This window comes from Chaetodon auriga, chromosome 3 (genome assembly GCF_051107435.1).
Source record: "Chaetodon auriga isolate fChaAug3 chromosome 3, fChaAug3.hap1, whole genome shotgun sequence".
Taxonomy (NCBI): Eukaryota; Metazoa; Chordata; class Actinopteri; order Chaetodontiformes; family Chaetodontidae; genus Chaetodon; species Chaetodon auriga.
This window is the reverse complement of record NC_135076.1, coordinates 6,152,832-6,179,720: the sequence shown is the minus strand read 5'-3', so window position 1 is coordinate 6,179,720 and position 26,889 is coordinate 6,152,832. Positions and strand designations below refer to the sequence as shown.

The 26,889-nt window shown below is 41.2% G+C and overlaps 1 protein-coding gene across 2 annotated transcripts in view; it reads right to left on the bottom strand.

Moving 5' to 3' along the window:
- LOC143318577 (tensin-3-like) overlaps positions 1–26,889 on the bottom strand; it is a 49,254-nt gene that overhangs the window by 21,587 nt on the left and 778 nt on the right. The window contains exons 2-16 of one of the 2 annotated variants that reach the window (XM_076726997.1): positions 24,086–24,260; positions 22,456–22,506; positions 22,249–22,371; positions 22,067–22,131; positions 20,154–20,237; positions 19,767–19,879; positions 18,861–18,921; positions 18,700–18,775; positions 18,303–18,432; positions 17,991–18,056; positions 16,309–16,413; positions 11,032–11,979; positions 5,207–5,337; positions 2,998–3,106; positions 2,849–2,917 (exon numbers count right to left, since the gene is read on the bottom strand). In XM_076726997.1, coding sequence (XP_076583112.1) covers positions 2,849–2,917; positions 2,998–3,106; positions 5,207–5,337; positions 11,032–11,979; positions 16,309–16,413; positions 17,991–18,056; positions 18,303–18,432; positions 18,700–18,775; positions 18,861–18,921; positions 19,767–19,879; positions 20,154–20,237; positions 22,067–22,131; positions 22,249–22,371; positions 22,456–22,506; positions 24,086–24,235 — 2,281 coding nt within the window. In that variant the 5' untranslated portion in view covers positions 24,236–24,260. Of the gene's footprint in view, positions 1–2,848; positions 2,918–2,997; positions 3,107–5,206; positions 5,338–11,031; positions 11,980–16,308; positions 16,414–17,990; positions 18,057–18,302; positions 18,433–18,699; positions 18,776–18,860; positions 18,922–19,766; positions 19,880–20,153; positions 20,238–22,066; positions 22,132–22,248; positions 22,372–22,455; positions 22,507–24,085; positions 24,261–26,889 lie in introns of those variants that run through there. The other variant, XM_076726998.1, reaches the window with a different exon arrangement.

Below are 26,889 nucleotides of genomic sequence, written 5' to 3'. Positions count from 1 at the left end.
AAAAACATCATGGTTTCACAAATGCCATGACTGTCACTCAAAGCATTTTAGTGCATGTGACATATTTGTGTTTATGTGTATTGCACTGAATTGGCAATGCTGCAGGTCAAAAGTTGCCTAGAGGTCTAAAAGGGATCATTTTAATGCTTTACTTTTTACTGTTTTGGTTCACTCTCACAGTCTCATCTCTTTTCCAGCTGCATTTTAGGTCTGATAAACCCACTGTGCACTACCTACCCTGCACCAAACACCAGACAGACACAGTTGGCAACTGGCTGGTGATCATCGTGGCGCATTTAGCTGTTAAAGAGCCATATATTTTCTCCACACGTTTGTGAAGACCAAAACTGAGCTAAAAGGACAATATTCAATCACCATCGCCATCACTATTCATCAAGACTCCAAGTCAACAATAGATATTATCACAAGATCACTGAAATACTTCACTTTTACCAACACAGACAACATACCAGGATCTCAGAGTGCCCAGTGTGATTAGCCTGGTGATAACACAGCGGGAACTCTGCAGTCGGGTTCACATGGCTGACTGAGTGCACCACTGTTGTTTTGGAGCTGTCTGCTGCTGCCCACAGTAATCACGCTCCACATTACAGTAGCCTCAGGTCAAACTGAGATTACAGTTATGACTGTAAACATGAAATAAAAAATAATTTAAATGGGGAATCTGACTGTTCGGCCCTGATGTGGCAAATTGTTTCCCAGACTGCTGTCTGCCTTTAACGTGGGAAACAGGAAAACTCTTGTCTGCCCACTAAACTGGGAGTGAGCTACAGATATTCTGTGTCCTTTGTTAATTCTTCTGTCCATCCAGCAGAGAGAAAGAATCAGGTGTTTTTCTGTAAACAAGTAATAATTACTCTTTCATCAGCTCATTCTCCATCCTGCTGCCGCTCTGTTCTGACAAACATGTTTACAATAAACAGGCGGACCTACCCTTTAAAAGACTGAACTGATCTCTGTGCAACACAGAGCAAAATGCCATCGTAAATATTACTTTGGTTTTGTTAACAATAAATGGATAAGAACATGCAAAGGTCAGAATGTTGTCTTGTTGCTCTAGAAAAAAAACTACATGGATGGGTGTAACTCACAAATATGACCTGATGATAAATAGATTTGGTATTGACAATGAAGCTCATTTAAAGTTAATTTGATGAAAAACAAGCCTGATTTGATTAACATCTTAAACATTTAAAAAATATCACTTCAGTAAAGGTGCTCCTGTGGTGGGTGCAGGTATTGGTAGACTCCCTGTTTCAATTTGATTTTACTTTTTACTATCATTTTTGTATTACTTTTGTGTTAATTTTTTAAATGAGGGATTGTATTCTGCTTAATGTTGTCTGACTGTTGCCCTGCTGCAAGCCACATTTCTCACACCAGACACTGAAGACTGAACTGAAGTGAAACATCTTAAGTTAATCTCAACTCTGGACACCATTTTTCATTCAGCGTTTGCAGTGGTGTGACCTTCTGTCATTTAACATGCACACTTGGTTGTTATGGCCATGCACACAGCGAGACAGAGATCTGCACAGTCAGCGAGTCCTCATATCTAAATGACAAACATATTGTCGTGTACACATGACCCAAAAATGCACCAATATGAGCACTCCAAAAGCAATGAGCAGGAGTATTTTCTGATCTGTCGCATCAGTTAAGATTTGACAAAAACATTTACTGAGATTCTGGATGCATTGTGGTCATGAATAAAAGAAATTAACGTTAACTGTTGGGAGACACTAACTTTACATTGCTTCCTGACAGCCATTACTCACACATCAAAAGAGGTTTCATATAGACCCACAGAGGGTAGTTTTAAGCATTTGAAAAACAACCAGTGTCATGTTTTTTCTTGTGAGGAAACTCTTGCGCACACACTCAGTCTGAGACCAACTTCAGTTGTTGATCTGTAATTGTTCTTGGCTGCATTTGAATTAAACTGCAGAGGACTGCATGTTTGCCACGCTAATGAGAAGCCAGTGTGTGATAGTACCAAACATCCCAAAGTATCTAGCTGACCAGCAATCAGCTAAACCAGCTCTGCAGTGTTCACAGGATAATTTTACTTGACTTTCCTCTCATCGCTCAATGCCTCTATAAGAGCACTGAAACTCTTTGAGTGAAAAACTTACGCAAATGTTGGGAACACCAAAATATTTCTAAATACATCTCTTCTGCTTTGTATCCAAAACGGGAAAACACAAATATTTTGTAACTACCACAGCACCATGACAGCCACTAAGCTCAGATATGACACACAACCACTGAGAGACACTTGTGTTTTTGATACTACACTAAATTCCTTCTGCAGCTGTGTGGTACATATCTCCTCAGGCAGGATGTCCCAGCAACAAAAGACCCTCCTCTCTCTCCCTGTCCCCTCCCAGAACAGGACGTGAGTGGACATCCTGCCAGCAGTGGTCTCTTCCTCTGTTACCGTCAACTATTATTAGCGGACAGCCAATATCAGATGTTCTGCATGGCCCTGAGAGGATATCCTAATCCATTTTATCAACTCCTCCATCGCTTTTTACCTGAAACCTAAAAACAATAAAGACAGAAGTCTAGAAACAAGTCATCTCTCTGCCTCTAGCCAGACGCGACTTATCAAAAACAGAGCCATGCCCACACATCCAGCCAATAGCAACAGAGTTCAGGCCAGGTGTGTGTATGTGTGTGTGTTTTTGGTATATTATGCCAGAAGGGCATTCCAGCCAGCTCTTCAACCCTGTCCAGCAGCAATCAGGAGCTTGAGTGTTTGGGTTCACACACACAGACACCCACACACACGAATGTGGTCACACACAATCTTGGGAAATCGTACCTTGTGTCCATCTGTGTTCGTCCCACTGTCCGCCACTCCTGATCTGGGAAAACTCTGAGAAATGCTTCACTGGGAAGAGAAAGCGGACACTGATTAGATTCCAAAATGCAGACACATCCAGTAATGTCCATTGTGACATTATCTCTTACCATAGGGCGTTGGAGGAGACACTGGGAAGGCTGGAGTTGGAGGAACGATGTCAGAGCTATCTGTGTGTCTCTGATAGTCCACACTGTTGGTTTTGTAGAGGTGCCCATGCTTCAAAAAAGAACAACGAAAAGAAAAAAGTGAGACAAGAAAAGTCAATAGGATGGTTTTTACTAAGGCTTATGGGGTAACAAGGCCACACACACACACACGCACACACACACTCACATACACACCAGCAGGCATCAGTCTTGTGATCTGCGTGTGGCTACAGCCTGTGTTTTGGTGTAAACAGTCAGGCCATTCATGCCACACAAGCCATAAGAATGAGTGCAAGAGCAGAAACCTCAACTCTTAAAAAAAAAAGAAAAGAGAGACAGAGAGAGGGAGGGAGGGAGGGAGGGAGGGAGGAAGAAACATCTACAAAGATGCAGACAGAGTTACATAATCATCATCTCAACAGAGATCCTTTAACTGATTTGTAAGTGTTAACTCTGTGTTGTTTTTTTCTGTGATGTAATTCGGTAACACATAAATTAAAGTATTTCAGAGTCTGAAACAAGCAAGTCCACACACTTTGGAGTCCAGATGGGTGTCAAGTCAAATTCAAGACCAACATTAAATGAGCTCTCAACCAGTCAAAAACCAAGAGCAAAAATTAATTAGTGTAGCATTACTTTTTTCTATTTCTCTATTCTCGCTCAGTGTTGCAAGACAACCATTAAAGTGCTTTCAACACATTTGCACATAAAGCTATAAACAAGGTTGTTACAATGTTACATAGAGAAGAAACACTATGAAACATAATTAATCTTGGCATTTCTATTCTTAGGTTTTTGCTGAGATTAAGCAAATTAGATGTAACATGACTGAGTGAACTTTAGCGGTGCTGGTAGGTGGATTTAGTTTTACTTTAGGACAGAGCCAGGCTAGCTGTTTCCCCCTGCTTCTAGTCTTTATGCTAAGCTAAGTTAGCAGGTTCTGGCAGTAGCTTTATATTTACCCATAAAGACGTGAGAGCGTAATCAAACTTGTCATCTAACTCTGAGCAAGAAACCAAATCAGTGTATTTACAAAAATACCCAAACATTTCCTTTCTGACTACGTCTGCCTCCTGGACTTTTAATTACCTTGTTTTAGTGGACTTTCAGTCACTGATAGGTTAGCTTCTCTTTTTAAGTGACTTTAAGCCATCTCAGGAGTCATGTCCTTTAATGTTAGTAATCTTAATCGTTAATAAACTTCTGCTGCTCTAACTATTGAACCTTATGTTCTTATAAGCTGCGTCATAAATATTATTAATCAACCGAAGGACTGTGTTGACCTTGAGTGCCAAGCTGCTCTTTCCCTGGACATGAAGTCAGGATTTTAGCTCTCCATTAGTCAATCTTATCACTCTTTTGCTAATGTTACGTTAGCTTCATGTTCTATTAGCGAATGATGGACTGCTGATACTTGAGCTCTGTTAGTGATATTTGTGTTGTGTGTATTTTTCGTTGATGTTAATTGGCACCTACTTGTAGGACCATCAGAAAATTAGTTTAGACTGGCCTTTTTTTAAAGTTGTTTGTGTCAATGCAGCACTAACATATGATCACTAATTGGCATGGTGAAGATCAGCAAACAGTTTCTCATTTACACATTCAGCAGTTATGGAGCAACATAATGATTCATTTGGAGTCGTGTTTGTGTCCACCTGAAGAACATAAGTCCAATATTCACTCTTCTTTTAGCTCTATTTTTGGTCTCTACCAGCTTCTGAAGGAAATATCTGGCTCTTCAGTGGCCAAATGCTCCACTACGCCCACCAGTCTCTAACTGTGTCTGTCTGCTGTTTGCTGCTGAGAAGGCAGTGTATAGTGGTTTTACAGAGCTTTTTCTCAGAAAACAGCTGCCTGCTGCCAATGACGCCATGAGAAGGGCGAGCATGAACCAAAACAGTAAAGTTGTGGTCCAGACAGTTAAACAATGAGCTGAAACTCACTATAATGATCCATAAAGTTGAAGGGAGCTGCAGATTTAGGTTCATCACTGCCAGAGAGGCCTTTCACATTGTTTTTACACTGTCATTTGAAACAGTATAAAAAAAATACTGATTATAGATGCTTTATATTAAACAGCTTTTTGTTGTTATAGCATGGTATGGGTGAAGCTTGACTCCTAGCAGTCAAAGTTAATGTCTGGTGAGGTAAACAGGGAATCTATGTTTACCTGAGTTGATAAGAGGGAGGGACTGCAGACAGGGGGGCCTCTGAAGTTCTGAGCACCTCCCCCTCTCCATCCTGGACTATGGAGATGAGCATAGTCCACCAGATCACTGACCTGCTTCTGCTGCCTCCAACCTGATCAGGAGCACAAAGATAACGAAACGGGTGGCAGGCAGAAGCGTGGGAGAGAGAAAAGAGGCAGACAGTCAGAGAGATTATGATCTGAAATGTTATCAACCAAAGAATCAGTCATGTGTTCCTCCATGAAAAAATATCCACAAACAGTTATGTCTACTCTGGTAAAAAGCAATAACATTAAATGTGAGATGCTTTGTTAGGACCAGATGCCGACCTGGCAATGAGAGGTGATGACAGTGGTTCATGTTTACTGTGTTTGTCTCTGACAAAAGTGTCTATCAGCGTGTTTAGCAGCAGTGTGTAGCACCTATCGTCAGAGCAGAGACTGTGTGTAACTAAGCAAGACTTCACCAGACCAGATGGTGGAACATCATGGCAGAAAAACATCTGTGGGAACAATCAGTCAAAAATTCATAAGTACTATAGTTCTTTCAGTGTATTTATCTTAATGCATCAGTATTTGACTTTCTGTCAGACGATAAACAACAACAAATTACCACTTTTGTCCACTGGAGAGCACTGACAATTTTCTTTTTTGACTGTAAAAATATCCCAGTCAGCACATAGACTGTGCACAGTTTATTAAGAAATTTAAGGAATCCTACTCAGAAATATTTGGTGATGTTACTGTTCATGTTAAAAATGAACATTGGCTGATATACAAGCAAAAAAAAACACTCACATATTGACATCCGTATCAGACTTAAAAATCCAGCATCAGCCAGGTTCTACAGAGCAGCAAAATAAACCTTCAGTTTAAGTTAAAGCAGTGATAGTAGTTATAGTTACAAGGAGGTACAAAGTATTTGCTACCAGTAACTTCAATGCAAACATTTACTGGCCTTCAGGAATGTCATCTCCTCTGATGGCACACAAGAATCTATGACATTCTACTCCATGCCCCGCAAGTACAGGGAAAACGTGGGCCTACATACCCTTATGAGCAACTCCAGGCTTTCAAAACATGTAAAAACAGAAATCAACTTTTGACCTCATGGAGAGTTCAGAGTTGTAGAGAGGTAGTAGTGGCAGTTAATGTACAGTGTTAAAGTGTTGGGGTAAATCCCCTAATCTATCACTTTTGACTGCGTCTGCCACATAACATTAGCTACTAGTTCAAGCAAGTACACTCTGGATGTTTGTCTTGGCTGTGGAGACTGAGGGGGAGGCTAGTTTTCCTCTTCAAATGACACTGGGGGTTTGAATGCATCTTTTCGGTATGTGATGGGGGCGTGTTCAAACTAGAATTGTTGAAGCTCTTGAGGAACCGTTACAACAGAGGGAAAATGGTGGCATAGGCTACTTTTCAGTAGCCTTGTTAGCTTGTTTAGTTGTACTGTAAGTGAACCATTAGAAGGTTATCACTGAAGAAAAACTGTTTAAACTAGTTAAACTTTCTACAGCAAAAGGCGAAACAGTAAAACTTTTCAGTCAAGCTGTTGGGTTTCGTTTTTCTTTCGCCTTTACCAGCTGACGGTAAACATGCTAGCAGGTTAGTTTGCTAGCAGGAGTGCTAGTTCAGCTACCTCCGTCGGTCATGCTACCCTGGCCTTGCAGATTGTAGCAGTAGTGTTGTTCTTGGAGTGAGCCAGATCCAGATGTTTACAACAAGATGACAAACTAAAGTTAGTAATGCAGATATGATAATAGATTTTTTTTTTTTTTGCTTCAGAAAAAAAAGAAAGTTTCTGAAATGTCTGATTTTACTTTCCTTTGACTTTGAAGACTTTGTGGACACCAAAAATATACCATTAGACAGAAAGCAAAGTCAGTGTGAGCTTCACCATATATGGGACCGCACTCAATTGTGCATATCAACCATAAACAGCAATGTGGAACATTGTGAGCTCAGCTTTCATTGAGAGCATCCATCATCTCATGAAAGGCCAAGCTAGTCCAACTGAAACTAATCCAGTTACTCTGCTACACCAGAGGGTCTGCTGAGGGTGCTTCCACAGAGATTTTTAGAGTGTCGAGTAACACTTGATACCCACTGTATTTGTGAGGGGGCTATTCTCTTTTGAAGACTGCAACTCTGAGATTATGAGAGGGAGAGGCAGGGCATGATGCAAACACACTGGAGAGCAAAGTGTTGTGTCAAACTTCAAAAGCATTCCTGATCACTTACAAATTCCTCCCTCAAAGCATCGCCTTGAAAAACATACATTACAAACAGTCATTTCTACACACACACACACACACACACACCAACACACACATACACACACTCATTGACACGGTATCTAAGCAGTGAAATATTAGTGCTACTGCTTCAAATATGCCCTTGGGTAATATCAGTCCCCTGAAAAACTCGCTGACCTACATACATACAAATACGCATGCTCCATTTCCTGTGTTCAAATTCCACGATCAGTGGAACCACAAGACCTCTCATTGACCTGAAGTGTAGAAAAACACAGGGTCAGAGGTTAAATGTCAGCCATAATGTAACCCTGCTTGGCACATGGCCGCAGGTCACCGATAACCGCAGCGGAGACCCTGACAGACATGATTCAGGAGCTGTCATGGCCTTTCTCGTCAGCTCTCAACCATTAGGAGCTCCCATATGAACCACCGGGCCACTCTGAGGTTAGCTTTGATGGAACAGCTGCTCTGTACGGAAAGAGCTGGGAAGTGATGACATCACAGGTACACCTATGACCCGCAGCCCTCAAACTGAAAATGAATCAGGGATGGAGGTCACAGTAGAAATGTGCCTCTTCCTCCTGGCTGCATCCCAGTGGACGTGAGAGGGAGTAAATCTGTCTTATGTGACGACAGGGTGAGAAGAAAAACTGAAGAGGAGGCAACACTGAGACGCATAGGTCGGGAAAACAGGCATGTGACATGTTCAGGTTCAAGTTTTCAAAGGTGGGAAAGTCGTTGTTTCGTAAGTATCAGGTCTTGGCTATGAAGTCCCAAGTCCTAAATGTGTTGTTATTTGTCTGCACCGTCAAATGTACCTTAACCCCTTTTCACACATGACCGGCTCTGTGGAAAATGAAACATTCATTCACTGCCAACTATTTTATATCAATATATAATAATAAGGCAGCAAAAAAGACTGAAGAGAGGAGGAATCGTCAGTGTGAGGATTTTCCGCTTTTTAAAATAATCCTTATAAATAAGCATTCTCACTCTGCCATCCATCCACTCACCCACCCATAATATCCCTTGACTCTGCCACCACAAGTTGTGTACAGCAGATACAACTTAATCTGGACCCAGAACAAAATGTCAATGTGACCTGGCCCAGGCCACATGAGACTGACGCCATCATGTCATCTCACACACTCATCTGTAAGCTGCTAGTAGCTGCGGTTAGCAAGCTCATTTTGGAAGAGGGAGAGCAAGTTAAAAAATTTAAATGGCATGTTTAAAACTAGCTGAACCAAAGCAAGAAAGGCTAGTTGTGAAAACTGTGAGTTAAGCACGAGTCTGTGGGCATGGTGCCAGTGTGCTTTCTTTGCAATGATACACTGGCCATTGTGAAGAGTGATAAAATGCCACCTGACACCAAACATTTCCCAATTTCAGCAGAACTGCTCCCAGAGCACGAAGATAAGAGCCATAACACTTAACCAGCCGAAACTGAAAAAAGATAACAGCAGAATAACTTGCAATCGTTGACACGTTCAGAGTGAGAAAGAATCAGCATTTTCAACCATGAATATAGTGAAGAAATCATACAGCAAACTCACTAATGAACACTGAAGCCAGTGTCCCTGTCTGGCCATCATACCTGATGTTGAATTGGTATTTTTATACATGCTGACATAAGAGGCTGGTGAGATCAGATGTCTGAATGCCATAAAGAAATGACACCATGCCTGAATTACATAATCAGGCATGTTGGAGATAATGTTGAAGAAAATGAGATGAGAGGGCACAGTTATGTCCAGAGGTCATATTATTGTAATGTGATGTTATTAAGGTCCACCTGTAAAGCAGGGTGCTGCTGGCTATAAACTGTAGGCTGATTTGCTGTGATAAAGGTTGAAGACCTCATCATTACCAGCTGAACTTTAACATCAGTTAAGCTTTTGCTTCATAACTTCATGACCCAGAAGAACTGACAAGAGGACAGATCAACAGGCCATGGATTTGCATTACAGGGGCGTTAACAGGGACATTTCCCACAGAGCATCATCAGATACAAGACACTTAAATTAGTATGAAATCAAGTCATGAAATTTTATTACCCCATTCTCAATTCCAAGAAGTAGAGGTTAATTGTTAAAACTTCCTCCTCTTTAGTAGGATCTGATGTGCTATTGTTTAATCACGAGTCAAACAGCGGATTCTCCATCTAAATCTGCTACAGCTTTGAGCTCTTTCTGGATATGGGCTGATGAGAAAGCGTATTACTAATACCCCCCTTTAACAGCATTTCACAGTGTCTAACATCCTTGACTGAATCTTTGCTGATAAGAAGTAGCTCATTTTATCCCATTCTGCTGCTTAAAACTGCAGGTTCTGTAATTATGACAGTGCATTATGTTTTGATGGCATGACTTCATGATGAGCTTCACTGTGGTGAGATGGCAGATTGGTCTATCTTCACACATCCTCTACCTCAACCTTTTCTTCAAGATCTGTATATTTCCATGCAGAATAAGACAGAATTGAGTGTAAACACATGATTGTCTATAGACCAGATGTCCTGATTTTAAATTGCACTACCTGTTTAACCAAAAGATTCCACCCGTTCAGCAAACACCATGTACACTAACAAACACACCCTCTGTAACAAATACAGATGTATTCCTCTCTCTCAGGTGGAGATTTCCACAATCAGGCAACGCTTCAGTCATTCAGTCTGTGTTATAAATGCTTCTCTGTTCTCGCAGGCCAAACTGAGCTCTACGATATAACAAGTCAAGTCTACAACCTTCATCTGCCCACCAGCTTGTTGGCAAACATGTATTTTCTTTAGTGTGGCATTTCAGTCAGTCATAATTTCACAGTGGACTGTTTTGTGTCTCTGTACAAGTAAAGTTGTGTAAAGGTTATAATAAACCAAGCAAAAGGTTAATTTTACCCAAAATACATAGCCTGCATTGTTAGTCATATACAGTAGGTGCAATGCAGAAAATATTGCCTTTACTGAGATTTTTGGGATATGAGCCTCTTAAACATCTCCAGTCCACAGCCATGCTAGTAGCTCTGTGAGACAGTACTGAGGCACTGCAGGCCTTTCAGCTGTATTCTAACATCAGCATGCTAACATGCGCACAGTAACTGTTAATATGCTGTGGTTTAGCAGGTATAATGTCTGCTATGTTCACCATTTCAGCCTAGCATATTAGCTTACTAACATATGCTCATTAGCACTGACCACAAAGTACAGCTGAGGCTAATGGGAATGACCTATACCCATAGATATCATTATAAACAAAGTGTTGTTCATGTATGAACCAATTTTCATGGCAATCCATCCAATAGTTATTGAGATGTTTTGGTCCGGACCAAATTGGAGGACCAGCTGACTAACAATGCCATCCCTTGAGTCAGCATGACTAAAACTCAGTAACATCTAAAACAGTAACATCTTGTTTGGGTAATTTGGGTGAACTGTTTCTAAAATCTTCATCCTATCTGCTTTAAAAATATGATGTTAGACTGTTTGTAGCTAGTATTTTTGTTCTATGGTTTGATGCTTTTGTTTTTATTTATTGTAATTGGTCTTACCCGACAGATGGGTATTTCCCTTGTGGCTAAGGCCATTGGTGTGGAGGGAGGCGGAGCGGGACAGGGGGGCACAGCGGGTCGGAACAGGCACAAAGGTGGGGTCCAAATCCAAAATCAGCTGGTTCAGCTGCTCTATGGACTCATCAATGTCTGTGTTTAACGATGCCAAATCCTCCTCTTGGCAAGACGAAGCGTGTGTATTATTGACAGACTGTATGTCGTGTGTAACGTCTGTGTTCTGTGTGACATTGCGTGGACTGTCCTCGTCCATCAGCCCTCTCTGCACTGCTTCCCTGCTGCTGCTTCCTCGAGTTGGTGTGTCAGGACCAACCAGAGGTGGCGGCCTCTGTTTTCTCACTCTGTTCACCCTCTCTCCCCCATCAACTTCAAGGTGGGCATCCGTGATGGCATCAACCATCTGCTGCTGCCGAACCCAGGAGTGTGTAGAGTATTCAGTTTGACTTTCAGGCAGGGTGTCAGAGGAGAGGGAGCAGATACTGCTTGAGCTCGGCATGTCTAAAGCAGAAGCTGCTTCACCCTCCACTTCATCCACATCATCTAATATATCAGTTTCCCTCTCGCTGGACGAAGCTTCTCCACTGATAGTAAGTCCCAATCCAGACTCATCTCCAGCTATCTCCACCTCCTCTCCACTGGCAGCAAGCTCAGTCATGACCTCCAGAAGAGGCTGAGCGATCTCAAAGTCCACAGCAGAGACCAGCTTCCCTGCCAGGGTGCTTTTCTCCCCTGCAGCCCCTCTCTTCTGTCCTGCCCCGCTCTGGCCCTGTGAGGCAATGGACAGGCCCGAGTCACTGCTGGCAGATGGAGTCCGGTCACCGCAGCTGGGGCTGCAGGTGGTCAGGGAGAACGAAGCTCCTTCCTCACCACTCTTCTTCCTCACTCTGGCATACAAACTGCCATTTGCAGGGTCCAGGACATGAGGTGGAGCTGTGAAGACAAAATCACTGCGGTCAGTATCAGGTTGTTGACAGAGGAGCGAAAACAGATGCAAATGTGACCTGCTGACCCAAGGGTATAGGTTTGGTGTCAGAAGTGAGGAGGGCATGATGAAATCAGAGGTTTTCAACCACAGAAAATTCAGTGAGTGCTATTAGATATTGGAAAATGTTGTATTTGCAGCACCGTCCTTTTCTGCTTTATCTGTTGTTGATATTGAAGAATTAAACATTTTCCAACTACATAAAAATATAAATTAAGGCTACAATTAACAATAATGTTTGTTTGTTCAACAAAATGTAAGAAAACAGTGAAAAATATCCATCACAGATCATGGTGATGTTTAAATTAGACGTTTTGGTATTTTTATTAAGAAAGACTCTAGACTATCGAAATTGTTGATTTGCATTGACTATTCATTGATTAATTGTTTCAACTCTAATATAAATTAATTACTTTCTCTTAATAGTGTGCACCAGTTCCACCAGTCATTTACAACAGCATGTACTGTAAGTTTAACCACAAATCACAAAGCTGATTGCTGTGACCTAATGGTAACAACTGAATGCGCTGTAGAGGAGTATATTAACAGTTTTATTAACTCCTTTAAAGTCATCTCTAGTGTGGATTATAGCAGCTGCTCTGAATTTTAAGTAAATCTAAATTAACTGTAGAATTTGAAGTAAAAGCAGAAATAACGCCCTCGTATTAAAGGCGTTCTGGTTACACATGACTCCATACCTGCACCACTACTGTATATGATTCACTATGACACACACGCACACACAAACACACCATCTGTTGGGCCACAGCCATCACTCCAGACACACTCCATGTAGATAACACAGAGGCTCTTTGTGTGGGCTGGCGGATGCACGCGTGTGTAGTTGTGTATGTGTGTGTCACGCAAAGGACGTGTCTGTCACAGACGTCTACCTGAGGTCAGATGAGCAGATTGCACACAAACCCACACACATTTTGTCATACTTTAACTACCTGTAGCAACAAGGGAAACACACTAGAGCTGAAAGAATTAATCAATTAGTCAATCAACAGAAAATTTATTTGCAATTATTTTGACTGAACTGAGGATTTGCTTCTCCTTTTTTTTTATCACATATGATAATAAACTGAATACTTTTGGGCCTTGGGAAATTGTGACATGATTTTTTTTTAAATTTTTTTTTTGTGGTTGTTATTTCTAGACATTCTGTAGACCAATTAATTAATGAATGAAAATAATCATTACTTGCACCCCTAACACATACAGACGGTAGCATATTACGATTCTGATTAAAGTTGTTACATTTAGATGAGATAAGACTGCCTCATACAGTGACTGCGACAATACATACAGTGCATACCAGAGCTGTATGAGCACAGCCTCTTAAGTCCAGAGAGGCAATAAAACTCAAATACCAGACATGCATGGTAAAACCTCACAGCTGGTCTAAGAGGTCTCACACACACACAGATGCACAGAGTAGTACATTCACAAACGGATAAACACACCGTATAACTTTCACAATACTGCAAGAACTCCATAACGTACAGAACTTTATCAGCTCAATAAAGAGACACAGAAAAGCAGCTTACTTCACTGGCACTCAGGAGTAAACTTTCACTGTTCCCTCTGCAGACTAGAAACAGGATGGAAGGGCTTGCTGAAGCCTCCTTTCGGAGACAGGGAAAGAGGAAAAGAGAAACAGATGACAAGCTGAAAGGAAAGAGGGGCAAGGACGGGGACAGAATGAGAAGGATGAGGGGACAGATAGAGAGAAAAAGGGAGGCTAAAAAGATTCAGACCAGCTTAGTTGAAGTCTCTCGTCCCTCCTCTGCTGTCGTCCTCTCTGCCTCTCAGGCTGCCACAGGAAGACAAGCAAAGAACATTCTTTCTCTTAAGGTGCTAACAGCCCCCCTGTGTCCCCCCTCCTACTCTCCCTCTCCCCTCTCTCATGTCACTCCTGCACTCCTTCCTCGCCTGCTCCGTCCCTGCACTACGAATCCCCGCCTTCACCGTCACTACGAAATTAGCTTTGCTTCGCCTCGTGCCTCCCCCCCATTCTCCCCCTGCATCCTGTCCTGGCTGACACAGGTAGGCAATGCTGTGGAGAGAATGTGCGCTCATGCATTTTTATGTCCAGGGGGAAAGCAGTAGAAGGAAACTTAAAGGTGGATCATTCACTAGACTGCATGCAAGCACATATGTATAAACACACACACACAGGTGCAGGAGATTGTGCAGCACACATAATGCATTTTCAAGAAAAGAAACACAAAGCACAAGGACCTTGAGCTGGCCAAATATGGAGAGGGGAATGTAAACATGTGGGCGGGCTCTGGAGAGACTTGTGTGCAGAAGGGGGATGGGGATAAACTGGACAAATTGCAACCTGCAACTTGAACCTGAAAGCAACACGCATGGCTAAAAAAAAAGGGAGACAGACGACCTGATAAAGGAGAAGAAAAGAAGATGAGGAGATGGAGTGATACAAGCAGCAGAGGGGAGGGGAGGGCTGTGAGGGTAAAGTAGAACCACCTGTGGTTAAAAACAACATTCTTGTGACTGGCTGCGTTGCTAACTGCCTGGCACCCTCATTATGCTCATGTGCATGTGTGTGTGCCGGTGGTTAAACGTAATGGCCATGTGTGTATACATTCATGTGAGTGTCTGTGTATATGTGCGTTTACATGCCACTTTTCTGCATTTCTGCCCCAGTGATCGGTCTATCTAAATTACATGGCTGGTGGAGCAGATTTAGCAATGGCATAAAACAGCTGGAACTGAAACCTCAGCTAAGTGATTGTTTCAGCTGTCTGGGCGGGTGTTTTCGTGTTGGTGTTTTTCTGTGTGTGAACAGTTATTCTAACTAAATGGAAACTCTTTGAAAAGCAGCCGCCTCCAAATACACGGGTCTGGTCTGGCTGCTGTCTAGATGATTGTCGTTACACCCATTCCCAGGAATGTGAAAGAGGCCTTTGTGACCACAACAGTTGTAAGCTGTCACACTGATGACCAGACAATTACCCACAGCACTGACCACAGCGAAGGCCAGAGTCCCAACAGAGCTTCTCAGAGATGGATCTGTGCCCACGGAGGGATATAACTTCTGGAGAGCAGCCAGAGATGCATTAACTGATTTGTTTGGCAATTTGGGGGCAGAAAAACTTAGAAGTAAAAAAAGAAAAAAAAAAAACTTTAACATATCATTGTTATGACTAACATGTTAGCGAACAGCTGCATACTTCCACATCCAGTAGACACAGAGCAACATAACCTTTTATATTCAGCTGCGTTTCTGTTCACCAGATGAATGTAAGGCCAATGTTCACTCTAATTGTAGTTCTGCTTTGGTCTCCACCAACTCCTGAGAAAAATATCTGTCTTTTTAGCTGCTAAATGCTCCTCTTTCTACACAAGCTAGTCTCTAACTACGTCCGTCTGCTGTTTAGTGCTGCACAGAGCTTGTCTCTTGAAAGTAGCTGAAACACTGAGACTGAACCGGACAGTAAATGTTCAGTCTAACCAAAACTATGAGCTAAAAAAGGCTAAAGAGCTCTGTAGAGCTGCAGAGTTGACAATGATTCTGTGTGGGTTCAACACTGAGTTTGACTGATTTAACATCACATGCAGTTTTTTTTTTTTGACCCATTCTCTAAAAACTATTAAAGCTAACTGAAAAATGTCCAGAGTTTCAGCTACATCTCATGGCTGTCATCAGGATGGAATTATACAATTACTTGCACATGTACAATAACATTGACAAAACTAATTTAAAAATGGACAAGTCTTTGAAATATGAAAATAATATCTAAACAATAAAATAAACATCTCCCACCACTGGTAAACTGAATTGTTTCAATCTCACATGATACAATGCACACTAGGACAAAAATAACTTGATGTTCATATGTACATCAGTGTATATGAAACTATGCAGCAGACGCTTGCAAAATTGCAAGCAGCAGTGTATAGTACACATCATTCACTGTTAAGGAGGTAAAACAAAAACACTGGTTTGGTCTTTTAAAAGTCAGTGCTAAGCAGCTCTGGATTGGCATTCTTGTTTTCCTAAGAATGTCATGGACACAGACAACTAAAGGTTACCATTATATTAGAGCAGAGCAGACACATTTAATTATCTCCCATAATGTGTTGTGTCCTCAAACATATTGTTTTCCTGTTCATTCCTGTCTTATTATGCCAGACACCTCCACAGAAATTCCAAACAACATGTAAAGAAAGTGAAAGAGACAGGAGAAGACATATTTAAAGGGGGGGGGGGTGTTCCTGATTATAAACATTTAAATGCACCTCACCTGTTTCAAGAGGAGACGTGTCTTGATATGAATCACGTCTAACTACAGGGTCCAAGGTGTCATAGTCCACCGTCACACTGCGTCCGTTGTGCCACAGCTCTCTGCCTGCACATTGGAAATGACAAACAGACCAGCAGACAAAGAGGCAGCACTGGTCAGGGGTCAGTTAAACAACAACAAGACACGTGTGCACACACACACACACACACACACACACAGTGGACGATAACACCAGCTGATTCCAGATTTCATTTCAAATTTGATTTAAGAATTAACGGGAGCTTTAATTTTGGATCTGTGTGTGCCTCAGTGTGTGTGTTTGTGTGCCCTGGTTTTCCCCTCTGTGTGTTTTCCCCTGTGTACAGTATCTGCAATCTGAATTCCTGTCAGATGTGTGTGTGTGATAAGCCCTCATATTACTTCCTGTTGAGAGGCGAGGAGTGTGATTGTCAGTAATGAGGGCCAGTTTGGGTGTCACGCCCTCCTCCTGGTGTCCAACACTGCCCCCACCTGGGTGCCTGTTTGTTGAATCTGATGAACATGGTTTTCAGTCACAAGCATAGAATGTGTGTGTGTGGGTGTAATGCTTCAGACTGAGTCATTTCTGTCTCTTCTGCTTGATCTATGGCACACAATGAAGCTTTTTGCAGTCTTTGTTCTGCAGCAGCACTTGCAGCCCAAATAATGTGTCTGTGTGCGTGAGTGTTGGCAGAGGCTGTCTGAGGAGCACAGACAAAAAAAAATAATAGGGGCACCAGCTGCATGAAGTGAGGCACTAGCACGTAGAGAGTTTGCAAGGCAGCCTAAGTGGCACTCCATCACCTTCCCTTCATTGGAATGGCACCTTAAAGGGCCCTGCATCACATTTCTCCACTTAAAGAGCACCCATTAGTGACGTGCATCATGTTTTGTCCACTGGAAGGCCACACTGGAGCGCACTTTCCAATCCTCACTTCCTTCTTTTAAATTACCTGATTATTTCACTTCTTCAGGACTCTGAAAGCAATTTATTTCAAACCAGATATAAACCATACACATTGTAGCTTTAATGCTCTCAACTGTCAACCGTCTTTGTTTGTCAGTTACTCACAGATATGCTGTATATTGAACCTCAGACAGTGTGTTAGGCATGCTGGCAGCCTGATTCTAGGGAGAGCAATGTCAGTCTGCCTTTCAGTTGGTCCACCACTTTTGATCCAGACCGAACTACTGGATGGATTGCCATGAAATTTTGCACAGACACCCAATGTCCCCAGAGGATGACCCATAATGATTTTAGTGCCGCCCTGACTTGACCTCAAAATCAATGCAAAACTAATGACTTTCAGATTAGCCTCAGCCGTCCCTTTTGTTTTGTGCCAGATAGCAAATGTTAGCATGCTAACACACTAAAGTAATATGTTGTAGATGTAAAAGAGTATGCTTATGCTAGCTGATGATAGCATTAACTCAAAACAATGCTGTGCCTTAGTACAGACTCAGACTCCTTGTCTTGTTTCATCTGAATAATAAAAGAAGTATGAAAACTTGATCCAATATTTTGTGGATTCTGGATCAAAGCTTCACAAAAACATCTGAATCACATTTTCAACAGCATATTTTTTCTTTGTTTTATTACCCCGTTCGCTGTATGTAACTAAGATATATTTTTAAATCAAAGAAAAGGAAAATAAAATGTCTACCTCTAATCTTTTCAGGGCTGTCAGAAAGCAACAGTTCCACTTTTCCATCTTCTGGGAACCGGGGATCTGGAATATTAACAAACAAAAGCAGACAGCTGGACAGTTAACTTGGGACACTGGATATATTTCCCTGTGTACTTCACACCTGCAAAACTGATAAGGGGTCCAAGGTCAGTTCAGGTAGGTGATATTTACAGTGGAGGAGTCGGGGGTGGATTTATCAGTTACAGATTAATACTGCCATAGCAGCAGAGTAGAATGTGACAATAAGTGTAACAACAGTTGGCAGTGATGGCAGCAGGTCATAAATACCTTCACTGGCACAGTCCAGGTCGGCCTTGGAGAAAGTGAGGGTGTGTGCGTGTACAAGACCCATATGAAACTGGAGACGGAAGATGACCTGACGGCTGGTTGACTGGCTGTTTTTGTCATAACAAACCACCTGAAATCAGACACAAAAATGATAACTGTCTGTGCTGCTCCACATCGAGGTGATTCACTGGATGAATCTTTTTCTGTTGCATAGTCAGTGTATTAAAAACAGGGGAATTCTATGAAAAACATGTATTCAGTTGCATGCATTCACAAAATGGCAAGTGAAGTAGGACTGATGCCTACAGGGTCCCAATACTAAAACATTTTATGCCACACACTGCATTATCATCTTTGTTACCCAACATAAATGAATAAAAAAACCACTCCGACTCACCATGATGTCCCCCTTGAGCAGCTGAGCTGGCTGAAGAACAATGTAGAGCTTTTCTGTCTGGGCTGCATTAACATGGCTGAGATGGATATAAACACGTGTTACGGGCTGTTTTGTCTTCTGGGCTATCCACCATCTTTACAGATTAGTATGTGATTTCTTACTAGACTGCTGATGTGCAAACAGCTTGTAGATTCTGGTAGACTCTCAGGAAGAGACAGCATCCTAAGAGGGGGATGAGTTTCATCACAGAAGACAGCATTCATTGGATGAAGAAATGCACACAGCTGTTCATAAAGTATGTCAGGAAGGCAGAGCTGTGGACTTAAAGCTTGAGACTTTGACTTTACTTGGTCTATTTCAGGGGAGCTTAAAACAAAGGAGCACAGTGCTCATCATGAGTAAACCATTGTTGATTGGTGCATTTTAGTTAGAGTACACTTGACAAACATTTTTATCCCAACATGTACAATTCTGCTGTATGTCCTGTCATGACAATGTTGAATGACCAGTTAAATGAAAGAAAAACAAATTCAAATTCAATTGAATTCACTTAAAATATGAATTAGGAACTTATATTATATTTTTGGATTATTAATCTGAATCTGCAAAGTTAATTTAAGTTATCAAATAAATGTAGTGGAGTAAAAAGTACAATTTCTATAAAGAAACAGAACATAAAAATACTACAAGGCAATGACCTCAATTTCTAATTAAGTACAGTGCTTGATTTGACTTCAGACTTTTCTCTCTAAAGAACTTATTTGACCTCAGATCTTATGTATTGATCTAGTGAACACCCAGAACAGCAGGTCTATTCATACGTGACTTGGCCACATCTGAACTGACTCCAAAAGTAGTCAGGAACATCTTGTAACAATGTTTTTTGTCTTTCTGAACTCTAGAGCACGTTCTAAATCACTACCATCCTCTGACATAAGATGAAAAGAAGAATACAGTAGATGCCACGTAGTGGGATTCTACAACTACCAGCTAGTGCTATCTACTACTACTACTACTACTACTATAATACTGCTTCCACTAGTCTACAACAGACACACGTTCCTTACCTCCATCTGGTCTTATTTTGGGAAGACCATGAAGAACAACACAGAGGAGGAAAGACGGAGAGGGATACATTCTCAGTCCTCTCTTCATCATGCTGCCCAGCATCCACACATACCTGGAGAGTACAGAGAAATGCATTTACGCTGCCTGAAGTGTCTTTAATAACATCGTGACTGGTTAACATGATTTTCACTGAGTTCCTCTCCTTGTTTCGTGACCTTATTGTAGCTTGATTATGGTAACTGTTTCACAGGAGGATAAATCAAATGACCTTGCAGGCTGAGGTCAACTGTCAGAGCAGGTCCCTTCGTCTGGGGTAAGAGGCTGAGAACTGAAGTGCAGTTGACCTTTGACCCGCAGTGATCCTGATAAATCCACTCTGTTCTTACCGCTTTTGCGAGGGGGTCATCAGAGCAGACAGCTTGTCATTGTAGAACCTCTTCATGGAAAAGAGGTCGAGAGAAAGGTCTGCACTGAGAGAGAGGCAGATATTCAGATGATGACCGGTGTAACATGCCTCCTCAAGTCTCCAGTAATGCTCATATCTGCTCACATTTCACCTGGTTCAATTTCTAAAATTCTAAGTTGGATACTTCTCTCAACTGTGCAATAAGACTATTTATTATCCATATTGGCAACTGTATTCATATAAACTATATATTTTGTGCATATACACAGACCCAGTATTCCCAAGTGAAATAGTATTTTTCTCAGGTGCAATAGTATTCTCAAGTACAATGCAATACATGTCATGTCAGTAGTAAGTTTTTCTCAATAAGACTACTACCAACAGTACTTTTTTATTGCAGTGGGATTCTTTGGCATTAACTATTTTTAATAATCTGTACAAATGTACATGTACATAGTTGTTTTTTTTTTCTATTCTGTATCTTGTATACTTCTATATTTTTATTTTGACCTCTTTATGCCACTGTGCTTGCTTTTTTGTAGCCTGCGTGCTGTAACGACTACATTTCCCCAGTGTGGGATCAATAAAGTCCTATCTTATCTCATCTTAAGTGCCACATTCACACTTATTCACAAAATCTTGCATACCTGCACTCACTTACACAAGCATACGCAGCATATCAGTCTGTCAGGGACAATGGTCACAATCAGATATTTCTCAACAATGAGTCAGCTGTTCAGCCATGAACTACATGCACAGACACACGTGCACACTAACAGTGGAGAAATCAACCTGATCCTCTTCTTTTTTCACAGAGATTTGTCTCAAACTGTCCGTTCCCATCATCCCATTATTAGACAATGTGTCCATGCAGATGTAGTTTTAATAGTTCACATCTACACCATAAAATGTAATGTCAGGTTTAAAAATACCCTTTGGCTGAAATGAACAATGTTTTGTGTGTGTTCTAGGCTCATTCTCTGGTATGCAAATAAACTGAAAGTCAATAAATTCACTGGTGTCCAACAGCAGGAACAACAGGATCCCTGCCCGAAAATCAAACAGCAGTCAAGTTCGAAGTCTCCTCAATCAGCCGTCCTGCCCTTTGCCTGCTGGAGACGAACGGCAGATCAGCCTCTGTACATTATGTCTATTGTTCTGTAAGCACTCTTTGATCTGCCAATACGTCCAGGAAATGTCAATCCTTTGTTCACAGACTTCACTGTCACAGTTCCCTTCACTTATGGAATACTAATGATTATGTGAACATGAAGAGTCCCATAAGAGTCATTAATTAATGTAATCTGTAATGTAATGTAAAATTTTTAAAGCCACTAGTTTCTTCCATATGATTACCATTATTGTTAGTTGTTATAAAACCTGAAGTGGATCCTTATGCATGAATTCATAAGCAGATTTAATAACAATCTGCCCACAAGATTTTGCTCACATTTGTGTACAAGTGGACAGTGAAGCCTGCTGGTGACATGACATGAAAGGTCAAAGGGGGAGGTATGAGGTGGACAGTCTCCAAAACCATTAGGATTCATTCCTTGGGAACCTTGACCACTATGCGGTGTGGCCAGTAGCTACAGTTGTTGGTCCTGCACTTTGTACAGACTCACTAACATGCTAAAGTAAAACTGTGAACACGGTCAACACTACACATGCTAAACATCAGTGGTTAGCATTGTCATTGTCAGCATGTTAGCAAGTTGACAGCAGCATTTAGCAGAAAGCACTGTGCCCAAGAATAGTGCTGTAGACCCTTCATCTTATCTGTTCACTGTCAACAAATTTTGTTTGGTTTGCAAATGATAATCAAGTTGAAGTTAAATGCTTTTCTACTCTCCTTTATACCATTTGAACAAACTCACATGGCATCAGTGTTACCTGGCTGAGATGTTGCTGAAGTGGATGTAGGAAGCCACCAGAACTCCGAGCAGGCCTTTGCCTCCCTGTGGAGAACAATCACAGAAACAGGGTGAATAAACCTCCCTGTACCTGCAGTGCATAGATTAATGTAAGGAACATGGCAGTGTCAGTGTGTGCACAGAGGAATCAGCGAAGTTTACCCGGCAGTGTAAAACCAGCACATGCTTCGGATGTGTTTGCAGCCAGTTCTCCATTGTTGTGCACACGCTGGACATCTGATTCAGGTTAGGAGCCAAGTGATCCCACCAGCCTGTGTCCAAAACCTGACAGACAAACCACACGTATTGTAACACAGTGCATTACACAATTTACCATCTCAGATTGGTGGTTTGAAGCGTCATCGTCACCTTATGGTTCATTCGGGTGAGAGTGTCATTCTTCTGTGAGAGGTTGATGAGCTGAAAGACGGAAGGATTGTCGTCATGACAAAGGAAAGAGCAGCATCAGGAGAGCGTTCTTCCACAGTTCAAGGAATATTGTAAAAGTATTTTTGGTGATCATAGAAATAATATCTCTAATGATGTTAAAATTAAAAGTACTGGAAATTAAATGTTCAGTAGTGCAAATGGAATACATTATGTCACTGCTAACTTTATCGTGCTCACTTTAATCTCCATACATTATTCATTTTGTGGCAATGTGGGGAAATGCACTGCATATGAAATGAATATAAATCTGATTTTCATACTTCAGTAAGTATTACAAATAAAGCTGGAGACTAAAATAAACAAACTCACTTTTATTAAATTAGAGGCCGTTAAATTGTAAATTTGGGGAGATTTCGAAACTCTACAAATCACGTATAATTTTCAAAATAAATGTCTCCTGGAGGAAGGATTTGTGTGGAGTGTTTCCTTATCCACATCGAGGATCTAATGATAGAGTGTCATATGTTGAGCAAAGTGTAAAGCAAGACAAATATGTGATTTTGGGCAAGCATAATTAAACTTGATTCAACATGAAAGTAACCAAAAAGATGTTTAAAATGAGAGAAAGCCATGTGACTTTGGAGGAATGTGCAGTTTAAGAGGTGAAGGCTGAGGATGGATGTCAGACCAGATATATTCAGTCATCACTCTGTAGCCTTCAGGCATTTCAGGATCAATCTTGTAAACATCAGCATTTTCAAACTGTTTTAACTAACAGGTATCTATTTTCACATTTTTGATTATTTCTGTATTTTTTGTGTATATTACTGCATGTATGTACAGTGTATATTATTGTTCTTCAGAATCTTATTACATTTCTTACATTTACTTTTTACATTTACATTTACTGTGCGTGAGTGTGTAGGATTAAAAATAGCTCTCTGGTATGGTAAAGATACTTTTTTACTGAGATTTTGACTTTAAATGCATCTTGTACTGTATTGTTCAAAAATATTTGGAATATTTTAATTGGTATGATTGATGTTTTCCGTTACTTTGGGTAATTATTATAAACTGAAATAAACTTAAAACAAACAAACAAACAAAAAAAGATTCCCATGTGCTTTTCTATTCAAAGTGGTGGAAAGTGACTCAGTACATTTACTCAAGTGCTGTTCTTTTGTACAATTGTAAGATATTTGCACTTTGAGAGGCTAATTACATTTTAAGCTACTCCACTACAATTCAGAGAAAAATACTGACTTTACTCCAGTGCATTTATTTTAAAACTTCAGTTACTGCTTACCTTGCAAATTCAGGCTATTCACACAAAATGGAATCAACAAAACAATCTGACGGAGCATTATTGTAGTAAAACTACTCAGCAATATATAAATCAGCTAAAAACCCTTTACCAGCTGCAAAATTTATGTGATAAATACATTAATACATTAATGCATTAATAATCAAAAATCCAATAATATACATTATTCTGAAATGGGCCACTCTGTGTAATTGTTTATTTATATTTTTGGTACTATTTCTAAACTGTGGTATTACTACTTTTACTTATGACTATAAGTTCTACAGTTTGTTCCACCCATCTCACCATGTAGTTGTGTCCGTGCTTGGACTGCAGCATGAGAACAATCTCCTGCAAGTTTTGCAGGTAGATCTCCTGTGGACATTCAGGGGGGCAGAATATGGTGATGATGCGTTCAGTGATGTAGGTGAGATGAATTCGCTGAGGTTCCTCCATGACTGGTTTTGGTCACATGGGCGCCCTACAGGAAGTGAAACGCGGGGAGTCAGAACGAAAGTCATGGAAAATTTAGGGAAGTGAGAATTTTCACTGCAGGTCAGCAGATGTTTGCGGAGCATTTATCTGAGCTTGTGTCATATCAGCTGGAACTCCCAAGTGAGGCAAATCTTTTTGGCCCACATGTGAGTTCAAATCCGGTCAGCCTTACTAATCCTCAAATCCTTTTACGGGATGCGATGCTGAAACAAAGTCGGGTCAGGACCAGAAAAATGAGGAACTGAACCAAAAGCTGACTCACTGGAATCCCTCATTGAGCTTGTGACTGTAGGAGAGGTGATGATGAGTCACAGAAGAAAGATGCCACTCAGTAGCAGCAGACTGTAACCTCATCAGCTCAGTGTCTAGTGTCCAGATAAGAACATGCTGCTGGATTGTTGTCTGTGACCAAATATCTTATAACCCTCATTCATTTCATTGCTATATATATTTGAAGATCCTACCTGCAATTTACCTGTTCTTGAAAACCTCATATAGAAATGGGATGGGATTTTGAAATTAAATATTCAGAGTCTCTTTAGGCTACTGCTGTTTTGACCTTATAACTCCTAAAGACCTAAAGAATGTGATATCCTGCCCACATGTTTCCGTAAAAACCACGGACTGGATAATTCTGTGGTATCTGGGCTCAATGTTAGTATATGGACCGGGGCCATTGCATGCATGTTAGTGCATGTCTACGGGAGCGAGGCCAACAGACAGCGAAGCAGTGAAGAGTGTAGAAAGACCTGTGGTTAACCTCACCTTCACCCTGACCATGTGACCACAGCAGAGTAAACAGTGATAAAAACCATTTTCACCAGAGCAACATACAAGAATAACCTACTGGGAACCACTGCAGCGTGAATGAAAACAGACTGTAACTCTGTCACAGGTTTCTGTCACAGTCACGCTTTAGTAGGGCTTCAGGAAACAAGATGTATCAGTGAGGATTCTCAGATGTTTAAGTTACATAAGAACTGGCTCAAAGAATTGCAGCTGCATCATCTCAGAGACAGATCGCAACCAGGATCATCTGAACGCTATTATTCTCTAATATGAGTAAGTTCAGTGTATTGGTGATGACCCTCTGAGGGTACTGATAAAGTATACAGTGATCCAAATACTGTAATATGCATAAAATGTGTTATGATGGCTCACTGTATTCCTTGGCACACACAAAAAGTTGCTTTCCAGTCAGTCAGAGGCCCATGGATACACACATCTCAATTCATCTGTGCACAGTGCAGTGTGTGTTCTGTAGAGAGTAATAAAGGATGCCAAGGTGCTCAAATGAAAACTGGACTTGACATCATCATAACAGGGTTATGGTTATTGAGTAGTGTCAAAAACCACAACCAAAATTAAGCTTTGTGTGTGTGTGTGTGTGTGTGTGTGTGTGTGTGTGCGTGTGTGTGTGTGTGTGTGTGTGTGTGTGTGTGTGTGTGTGTTTAAATGTATCTGTTTTTTCCTGTATCCGCAAATGAAGTTCCTAATTCATATTTTAAGTGAATTCAATTGATTTTGAATTTGAATTTGTTTTTCTTTCATTTAACTGGTCATTAAATCAACATTGTCATGACAGGACATACAGCAGAACTGTACATGTTGGGATAAAAATGTTTGTCAAGTGTACTCTAACTAAAATGCACCAATCAACAATGGTTTACTCATGATGAGCACTGCGCTCCTTTGTTTTATGCTCCCCTGAAATAGACCAAGTAAAATAGACCAGCCAATGGGACTCAGTAGTGCTATGACAAAGACCTGATCCCACACTAGCTCCCCACCCAAACTCGATGGGGCCCACACCAGAAGCAGCACTGCTGAGGACTGAACCTGGGAATTTGGCCTATGCCACCCAGGCTCCACAATGCTACTGCCATCTGTGCAGCTTGAACTAGAAGTAACTTTCATCTATATGTTGGTCAAGAGGCACGCATCTGGGGTCCCAGCCTGTTGGGGCACATGAATGAAAAATGTCCTTTTCAATACAACCGTGCTCTCCCCTGTTCTTCTGTGTCTGATGTTTCCTTGCTGAAACAGTTGACAGGGTTGGGCAAACAATCTTAATGAGTGACTACTCTCCAATTATGTATTTCTGGTGTGTTTTTTCAACATTTTTAGACTGCTGCAATCTAAATTTGTCAGTGCTCCGCCTGAGGAACCAAAACAAACGGAAGTGTGTGAGTTAACCACACGTACACACACATGCATATGCACACACGTTGCTATAGGGAAAGCTGCTTAGCAAAGTCCTTGAGCTTAAACTAGCCACATCTAATTATAGTCTCTATTTCCCATTTTAAAGGAAGGCATTCTGAAAAGGATTAGCCATCTTTGTTTCTTTCCTCTCTCTCCTTTCAACACAAGCTGGCCGTGAAAAACACCCTCCACCTTCTTACATGCAGCAGGGATAGACGCATCAGTCAGTCGGTAATTAGAATAAAAGTTTATTTGAAAGTGAAAGGGTTTGTGAAATACCCCACGGGGGAAATTGACAGCATTGCCTCACTGTGACCGGCTATTGTTTCACTTATCATCCTCCAGTGGCCTTCACCTCTTCATCGTCTCCATTTAGCTGCTCTTCTTCTGTTCTTTCTTTCCATGAAGGC